At 59.8% G+C, this 9,057-nt stretch overlaps 1 protein-coding gene across 1 annotated transcript in view; it reads left to right on the top strand.

The window, feature by feature from the left end:
• The window catches only part of SDK2 (sidekick cell adhesion molecule 2), a 94,929-nt gene that overhangs the window by 59,462 nt on the left and 26,410 nt on the right, over positions 1-9,057 (top strand). Inside the window, 2 exon segments of the mRNA XM_077756026.1 lie at positions 3,311-3,412; positions 3,569-3,684. Coding sequence (XP_077612152.1) covers positions 3,311-3,412; positions 3,569-3,684 — 218 coding nt within the window.

Here is a 9,057-nt window from a genome sequence, read left to right as displayed (position 1 = left end):
GGCCGAGCGGTGTGCCCGCCGCAGGCTCCTTGAAGGATGGGACCGTCCTGAGCACATGTGACATCCCCCCTGGGCTCATGTGACTTTCCGGAAACACGCAAAAACCTAGAGGGTTACCAGGGAGCTGTCCTCTGTCGGGCACAGAATGGAAGAGGGAGCAGCTCCGGTCTTGTGCTGGGGGCGGGGGTGGGGGGTGGTGACAGGAGGGCTATAGGGGGAGCTCTTGATCTGCTGCTTGGACGGGTGGGCATGTACATCATGCCACCCGCCTCGCCCCGTGGAAGGTTCTTTCCTGCACAGCTCTGTGTTTCAGGCTGACCCCCACCTCCAGAGTGAGCAGAACCCCCACTTCCCCCCCCAGGGGCCTGGGAATGTTCCTCACTCTCCTTCTCAAAATTTTTTTAATGTGCTCACTTCAGCACATATCCTAAACATATTTTTAATGTTTATTTATTTTTGAGAGAGAGAGAGAAGACACAGAGGCACATGAGTGAGGGAGGGGCAGAGAGAGAGGGAGATACAGAATCTGAAGTAGGCTCTGAGCTGTCAGCACAGAGCCTGACACGGGGCTCGAACCCACGAACTGTGAGATCATGACCTGAGCTGAAGTCAGACGCTCAACCCACTGAGCCGCCCAGGCGCCCTCTTGTTCTCCTTCAAAGCCCACGGTTCTCCGGAAGGTCCAGAGCTTGGGCAGGGGAGCCCGTGCTCCGTATGAAGCGAAGCGTGAGACTGTGTCGTCCTTCCCCTTCCTGCATCAGCCAGTGGCTGCATGGCCAGTAAAACTAGGGTGACTCCCCCACCCACATTCCAGGCGAGGGGCAGAGCTCCCCTGCCCCCACCCCAGGAAGGGGAGAAGGGCGGGGGTCCCAGGGAGAGCGGGGGTAGAACCTCTCAGCCTCACCCGAGCAGGGTGGCACATCCCAGCCTGGGTGTCAGGGCCCGTTTTCCCACGGCTGCCGTGTCTCTCCGCTTCCCTCCGGCATCTCCACCCAGGACCCCCAAACTTGGCAAAAACACAGTGTTTCTTAGCCCAGAATTCATATCCAATAAGCTCCTTCCCTGAGGGCTGAGTCCCTCGTGTGAAGAGATGTTTGCTGGGGATGGCGCAGCTGGGAATTTTAAGCATCTGCCATGGTGGGAAAGGGGTGACCATGACCCGATGTCCCCAGGACAGGCGGGAAAGGGGGTGACCGTGACCCGCTGTCCCCAGGACATGCGGGAACGGGGGTGACTGTGACCCGATGTCCCCAGGACAGGCGGGAAAGGGGGTGACCGTGACCCGGTGTGCCCAGGACAGGCGGGGAAGGGGGTGACCGTGACCCGGTGTGCCCAGGACAGGAGGGGAAGGGGGTGACCGTGACCCGGTGTGCCCAGGACAGGCAGGGAAGGGGGTGACCGTGACCCAATGTCCCCAGGACAGGCGGGGAAGGGGGTGACCGTGACCCAGTGTGCCCAGGACAGGCGGGGAAGGGGGTGACCGTGACCCGGTGTGCCCAGCACAGGCGGGGAAGGGGGTGACCATGACCTGGTGTGCCCAGGACAGGCGGGGAAGGGGGTGACCGTGACCCAGTGTGCCCAGGACAGGCGGGGAAGGGGGTGACCGTGACCCAGTGTGCCCAGGACAGGCGGGGAAGGGGGTGACCGTGACCCAGTGTGCCCAGGACAGGCGGGGAAGGGGGTGACCGTGACCCAGTGTGCCCAGGACAGGCGGGGAAGGGGGTGACCGTGACCCAGTGTGCCCAGGACAGGCGGGGAAGGGGGTGACCGTGACCCAGTGTGCCCAGGACAGGCGGGGAAGGGGGTGACCGTGACCCAGTGTGCCCAGGACAGGCGGGGAAGGGGGTGACCGTGACCCAGTGTGCCCAGGACAGGCGGGGAAGGGGGTGACCGTGACCCAGTGTGCCCAGGACAGGCGGGGAAGGGGGTGACCGTGACCCAGTGTGCCCAGGACAGGCGGGGAAGGGGGTGACCGTGACCCAGTGTGCCCAGGACAGGCGGGGAAGGGGGTGACCGTGACCCAGTGTGCCCAGGACAGGCGGGGAAGGGGGTGACCGTGACCCAGTGTGCCCAGGACAGGCGGGGAAGGGGGTGACCGTGACCCAGTGTGCCCAGGACAGGCGGGGAAGGGGGTGACCGTGACCCAGTGTGCCCAGGACAGGCGGGGAAGGGGGTGACCGTGACCCAGTGTGCCCAGGACAGGCGGGGAAGGGGGTGACCGTGACCCAGTGTGCCCAGGACAGGCGGGGAAGGGGGTGACCGTGACCCAGTGTGCCCAGGACAGGCGGGGAAGGGGGTGACCGTGACCCAGTGTGCCCAGGACAGGCGGGGAAGGGGGTGACCGTGACCCAGTGTGCCCAGGACAGGCGGGGAAGGGGGTGACCGTGACCCAGTGTGCCCAGGACAGGCGGGGAAGGGGGTGACCGTGACCCGGTGTGCCCAGCACAGGCGGGGAAGGGGGTGACCATGACCTGGTGTGTCCAGGACATGCGGGGAAGGGTGACTGTGACCGGGTGTGCCCAGTACCGGCAGGGAAGGGAGTGACTGTGACCCGGTGTGCCCAGGACAGGCAGGAAAGGGGGGTCTGTGACCCGGTGTGCCCAGGACATGCGGGGAAGGGTGACTGTGACCCGGTGTGCCCAGCACAGGCGGGGAAGGGGGTGACCATGACCTGGTGTGTCCAGGACATGCGGGGAAGGGTGACTGTGACCCGGTGTGCCCAGGACAGGCAGGGAAGGGAGTGACTGTGACCCGGTGTGCCCAGGACAGGCGGGTAAGGGTGACTGTGACCGGGTGTGCCCAGTACCGGCAGGGAAGGGAGTGACTGTGACCCGGTGTGCCCAGGACAGGCGGGTAAGGGTGACTGTGACCGGGTGTGCCCAGTACCGGCAGGGAAGGGAGTGACTGTGACCCGGTGTGCCCAGGACAGGCGGGTAAGGGTGACTGTGACCGGGTGTGCCCAGTACCGGCAGGGAAGGGAGTGACTGTGACCCGGTGTGCCCAGGACAGGCGGGGAAGGGGGGGCCCAGTGTTCCAGGGAGAATAGTTCGGGTTCACACCAATTGTCCCTGCATGAATATTAATAGTGTCTCTTTCAGTCTCTAAGTGTCTAGTACGCTCACTGTCAGCCGGGAAGCCAGCCATAGGCATCCCGCATCCCGATTCCCAGGGTGGCAGCATCCATGGCCACCCCACCCCTTCCCTGTTCTTTCCCCAGCCCTCAGGCAGGAGCTAGAATCACAGCCTCCGTGCAGCCCCGTCCCCACAGGGATGCTGATCTCTCTGTGTTTCTCCCTCCCCCACCCCGCAGACCTGAACAAACACCGGCGCTACGAGATTCGGATGAGCGTGTACAACGCCGTGGGTGAGGGGCCCTCGAGCCCCCCACAGGAAGTCTTTGTCGGGGAAGCAGGTGAGCCCTCCTGCCCTCCCAGCCCCACCCCTTTCCCACCCCCAGGAGTCCAGCTAGAGAAGACATGGGATTCTGGGACCCCAGCCCACCCCAGTTCACCTCCTCCTCCCTGAAGCCCACTTGTGCCACTCACTCACGACCTCTCACGCCCTCCAGTGCCCACGGCAGCACCCCGCAACGTGGCTGTCCACGGCGCCACGGCCACACAGCTGGATGTGACGTGGGAGCCACCCCCACTGGAGAGCCAGAATGGAGACATCCAGGGTTACAAGGTATGGGGCTCTCTGGCAGGAAGGAGGGTCCAGACGGGCAAAGGGCCAGCTTGCGGGTGGGAGTGACCCAGGGGTAGTAGGTGGGAGAGGTCGCTGCGTGTACACCTGCTCCCTCGGCTGTTTGCACCAAACCCACTGAAATACTCCAGCATCCTCAGGGCAGGNCTTGCCGGGCCACACCCCCCGCCCCCGTCCACCAACCCCCAGTGCTAACCTAAGACCCCTCCAAGTGACCCTTTGGCCATCCCTAATTACAATATCGATTTGTCCAATCAGCAAAGGACCAACTGGCTAAGACGCAGAAATCGCTGCTTAAAATTATTTCTAGATCTTAGATGATGCCACGTGTTACAACAGAATTCAATTCATCTTCAGTATTCCGCGGAGCCCTTTAGAATCCTTCATCTTCTTGAACACCCTGTGAAGCTGGCAGATTATAAATGTTTGCGCCCATTGTACAGATGAGGAAACTGTGACCCGGTTTAGGTGGCCCGGCAAGATCACAAACAAAGCAGGTAGCAGAGAGTCAGGCTGCCGGAGGGCCTGTGCGGGGTGGAAAGGTGGCAGTGGACAGAGATTAATGATAATGTGTCTTCTCGATTGGAGTCGGTGGCCTTGGCGGAAGCCTGCGTCCTGTGCCAGGTCGGGCACCTCTCTGATCCCTGGTGCTGGTTTGTTAGTCCAGAGAGAAGCCCAGCACAGTGCGGGGGGTGGTGGAAGAGGGGGAGGGGCAGGTGTGAGACCCCCCCACACAAGGGGCGTCATGGGTTACCTGGCAGAAACTGAGTTCCCACAAAGGCAAAGGGGCTTGCCCGGGTCACACAGCTTGTTAATATAGGTGGCCCCAGTTTAACGACAGAAACCCAGATGGGAGTCTCTTTCCGTCTGGGGGGCAGGTGGCGGGAAGGAGGAGGACAGGCATCTTGCTAGTGAAGCTCTAAAGACGGATGACAGCCCCCAAGCCCGGAGTGCCAGCTGGGAAACAGCTAAGTATCGCAGCCCTAGCGTATGCCTCCCACGGGAAGTGGGAGGAGCCAGGGCGGAGCCCGCAGCGGGGTGGTGGCCGCCAGACGGTCGAGGCGTGGAAGTCTCCAGTTAATGCGCAGACGCAGGAGACGCGAGGATGCACAGACATCATGCATCACACGGCAGATGTCTGCGTGCCCCGGAAAACGTTGCGACTGTGGACTGCACTGGGGACGCTGAATAACTGCATCCCAGACGTGTATTAACATCCACATTAATTAACACCGACGTTAAGGACCTATTGACATCGCCAACCAGCGAGCATGGCTCAGAGGAGCTTCCTTTGGGTCAGGCTGAGCACGGGCAGGCACGTCCATATGGCGACGGTCTTGCAGGGACGTTTATTGAGCTGTTATTTTGTGCCCAGTGGGGTTCTTAGTCTGAGAGTGCAGCAGTGAACAGAGAGGCGACCTGAGGTTTAATTTTAGGGGAAGAAGGCCAGCGGTGTGCAAAGCAAGTAACACCTGCTGAGGGCGGTAAATGAAGCAGGGGGTAGAGAGAGCGAGCCAGGCGGAGGTTTGGAATTATAAATAGGGTCTTTGGGAAAGGATTTAAGGAGAAGCTGCCACTTGAGCAAAAAGGAAGAACAGGGTGAGAATCACATGTTCTTCTGGGAGAAAAACAGTCCTGAAAGAGGGAAAGAAGAGCCACAGTCCTGGGGTCAGTGGGTGCCTGGTGTTTACAAAGAGTCCTGGAGTGCGTGAAGGGCGGCGAGGTGGGAGACAGGTCCGAGCAGTGAGCTGGGCTGCGTCACCCAGAGCCCTCAAGGGCTTTGGGTCTCCCCCAGAATGAGAAGATACATGTGGAGGGTTTGGGGCAAAGGACGGACACGAGTGGCTTGGGTTTTTACGAGGCTGTGGCGGGTGCTGTGCGGGGAGAAATCGGACATGGGGAAAGCAGGACACCGCAGAGAGGTGACTGAGTAATCGCAGTGAGCCAGGGCGGTGGCTTGGTCCCAGTGATAGGGACAGACATTTGCTCTCTGGCTCCATGTGGACGGTGGAGCTGGTAGAATTTGCTGAACTGAATGTGGAGCGTGAGAGGAGAGGCAATGAGAATTTACAAGCAGTTGGTTGACGGAGCTCCCAGTCACAGAGCAGGAAAGGGGGGTGGAGAGAGGAGGCATCTAGGGGAGAAGCTGGAGTCAGGTCGAGATGTCTACTGGGCATCCAAGGGGAGACAGCAGCTGAAGCTAGATACACGTGTCTGCAGTTTAGGAGAGAGGGTCTACACTGGGGATGTGAACAGATCGAAAACACAAGAAGACTGAGGATGGAGACCTGGGACCAAAAAAGAGTGAAGTCTCAGAACCGACATAAAGAAAACACACTTCCAGAAGGACGAATCCGAGGTACCAAATGCTACTGAGAGCTCAAGCCAGGTGAAATCTAGAAAGCAGGTGTCCAGGGATCGTCAGGCTACAGACCATGGGCTTATCTGGCCCCCCACTTGTTTTTGTAAATAAAGTTTTATTGGAACACAGCCACACTCATTTGTTTATACATTGCCCTTGGCTGCTTTTGAGTTACAGCAGAGGTGTGTGGCCTGCAAAACCTGAGGATATTTATTACCCGGCCCTTGACAGAAAGCTTGTCGAACCCTGGATTATTGCATTAAGCAGGTCAAGTTCACAGGTGACTCTGACAAGAGTTGGGGGCAGGGGATGCCGGCTTGGAGGGATTCCAGAGAGAATGAGGGGAGGCAGTGAGTACACACAGATAATCCCTTATAAGGAGTTTGGCTTTAAAAGGAAAATGGAACAGGAACTAAAAACAGTCAACAGAGGGGGGGTTTAAAGTGGAAGGAATGACAACTTGTGTGAGTGCTAATTAAGGTCCGGGAAGGAGGGGAAACGTGATTCCGGGGAGAGCAGAAGCTGTGGCAGGGTGCAGTCCTAGCGGAGGGGGGAGGGGCTGGGATGTCAGGCTCCAACGCAAGGTATTCTAGAGAGATGCGATCAGTGCAGCCTTGGGGGCGGAGGCAGGCGGAGGGTACGGACACAGGGACTGGAGAAAGCACAGGGGACACCAGGAACTTGCAGAAATCCCGTCTGATTGCTTCTCGGTGAAGGGACCTCAGCTGGGGGGTGAGGGGGTGGCGGGAAGGGATGAAGGTAACCTGGATGTGGAGATGCGTGGCGGGTGGGCCAGGGCTGACCTGGGCTCCTGAACTGAAAGGGTGACTTCCCTCCAGCGGCAGTCAGCTGCGGCGTGTGGCCGTGGACCTGACTGAACAGAGGCGTGCAGTTGGCCGGTGCAAGGCGATGAAGCCGGAAGGGCAGGGCATTGAGATCGTAGATACGAGGGGTGTGATTGTGAGGATTCACTCCTATACCTGCTCCCGCCTGCAGGTGTTTATTCGTTAGCAGACATCCATGGGGCACCAGCAGCGTGCCAGGCATGGTTCTAGGTGCTTGAGACACAGGGAGCCGCGTCCACCAAGGCGTCAGCCCTCTGCGGACTGTGTTCTAGCAGGCGCCTGGCTACCTGGTGGTGAGCGCTACGACCCGGCCGCGTGCCCCTCGGGGTCCCGGGGTCAGCGCTCAGCCCTTGGTACCATCTGCCAGCCGGGGTCATCTGACAAAGGTCTGCTGGATTCGGCGTGCACGCACCAGAGCAACGCGCTGAGGGTGCCCCCCTTCTGTATGTGTGGCGGCCCTGGGTCCTGGACCCCAGTCCTCTCCCCACCCAAGAGCACCCACTCCAGCACTGACCCCCTCCTCTCTCTTGCACCCTCCTTTTATCTCCCAGGGCAGGGCGTATAAAGGCGTTCTGAAACACTTCCTTTGAGAGCCTTTTCCCGGCCTCGGCCTCACGTATTCCTCCAGCCGTCAGCCATTTCCCTGGTTGCTCCCTTTATAGGGGAAATCGTCAAATACAATCTTCTAGATTCTGCCACCTCCAATCACCGCCCTCCGGGGAATCTCTTGAGCCCGCCCCAAGTTAGTTCTCACCCCCCACCGCCCCAACTGGGTCCTCACGCCCCACCCCCACTACCCTACTAAAGTCCTTGCTGTCCAGGCCACGATGACCCCTGTGTGCACGGGAAGTCAGACACAGGCCTCACCCTACCTGGCTTAGCACCTGCGTTTGACAGGCAGCCCTCTCCCTCCTGTGAAAAACGCTTTCGTCTCTCCACTTCCCTCCCTGGCTGTTCCGGGTCTTCCCCCCCCCCCAACCCCCCGGCACAACCCTTGAACATCGAGGCCCCGAGATCACCTTGTGACCCTCTCTGCATCCATTGCCTTCATGTGCACCCAACGAGCACCATCTGTGTGCTGCTACCACCCGGCTCTCTGCCGTCCGCCTCGGCCTTTCCCCTGCACCCCAGATTCAGCAGGAGCTCTGCCCACTGTTGTATCCCCATCACTGCGAATGGGCGGAGGGAACAAAATGAGCGAATGAATGACCCCATCAACTCTCTGATATCTACTCATATCAAAGGAATCCTTTTTTCTTAAGTTGGCGGGGTTAAATACAAGCAAGGATTTCAGGGCAGCAAGATGTCCTCAGTCCCAGGCGGGGACCCTGTTACAGCTGCTTCCTCCAGGCACGTGGAGAAGCAGAGGTCAGTGGCATGCAGAAACCTTCTTGAGCAGCAGGTGGCGCCAAATTCCTGCTGATCCTCCCGGTGGCTGGGGGCTTACAGCCTTCCCGCAGGGACCGGCTCCCAGTTCCTGATGCTGGCGAGGAATCTGGAACCTCAGTGCCCCTGAGCGCTAGCCCCTGCTGAACAGGAAGTCACTGGAAGAAGTGAGGAGCACAGCAGGTGGACGAAAAGACTTCTGCAGCCAGGCAGTGTCTCTACTCTTCACTCCTTATCACCTCTGCTTGTCCTGATATTGGTCTTGGGAAGTGGGGTGTCTTCAGCCCCCAGGTCCGGCCGACAAAACTATGGCTCAGGGGAGTNTCATTCCCACCCTCACCCCCCCATCCCCCACCCCCGCAGGTGAATCTCCTGGGGCCTTGACCTGTGGTCCAGGATGGGCCTGACGCTCTGCATCTCTAACCGGCTCCCAGGCGATGCCGGCCCGCTGGTCCCTAACACACCACTGTCGGCTGGGGTGGAGTCCGCCTTCCCCCGCACTTAACCTCCCGCCTCACATTCCTGCAGAACAGAATCAGCTCCTTCCTGCAGTAACTGTATTCCGAGGGCTGGTGTGTGGGTGCCATGCTCACCCCCGCAGGCCCCGCAGCCAACAGATATACGGAGTCTGCTCTCCTGCGGTTTCGTCTGGCAGACGCTGAAGTATTAGCTGTGAGAAGGAAGGTTCTGGAAGAGTTTCTAAAACACTTCTTAATAAGTACTTAGTTCTGTTCCCTGAGTGGCTCGCGCCTGCTAGCCGGG

The sequence above is a fragment of the Crocuta crocuta genome, unplaced genomic scaffold (assembly GCF_008692635.1).
Source record: "Crocuta crocuta isolate KB4526 unplaced genomic scaffold, BGI_CrCroc_1.0 scaffold50, whole genome shotgun sequence".
NCBI classification, from domain to species: domain Eukaryota; kingdom Metazoa; phylum Chordata; class Mammalia; order Carnivora; family Hyaenidae; genus Crocuta; species Crocuta crocuta.
The sequence above is the reverse complement of the archived record's forward strand: the minus strand, read 5'-3'. Positions and strand labels throughout refer to the sequence as shown.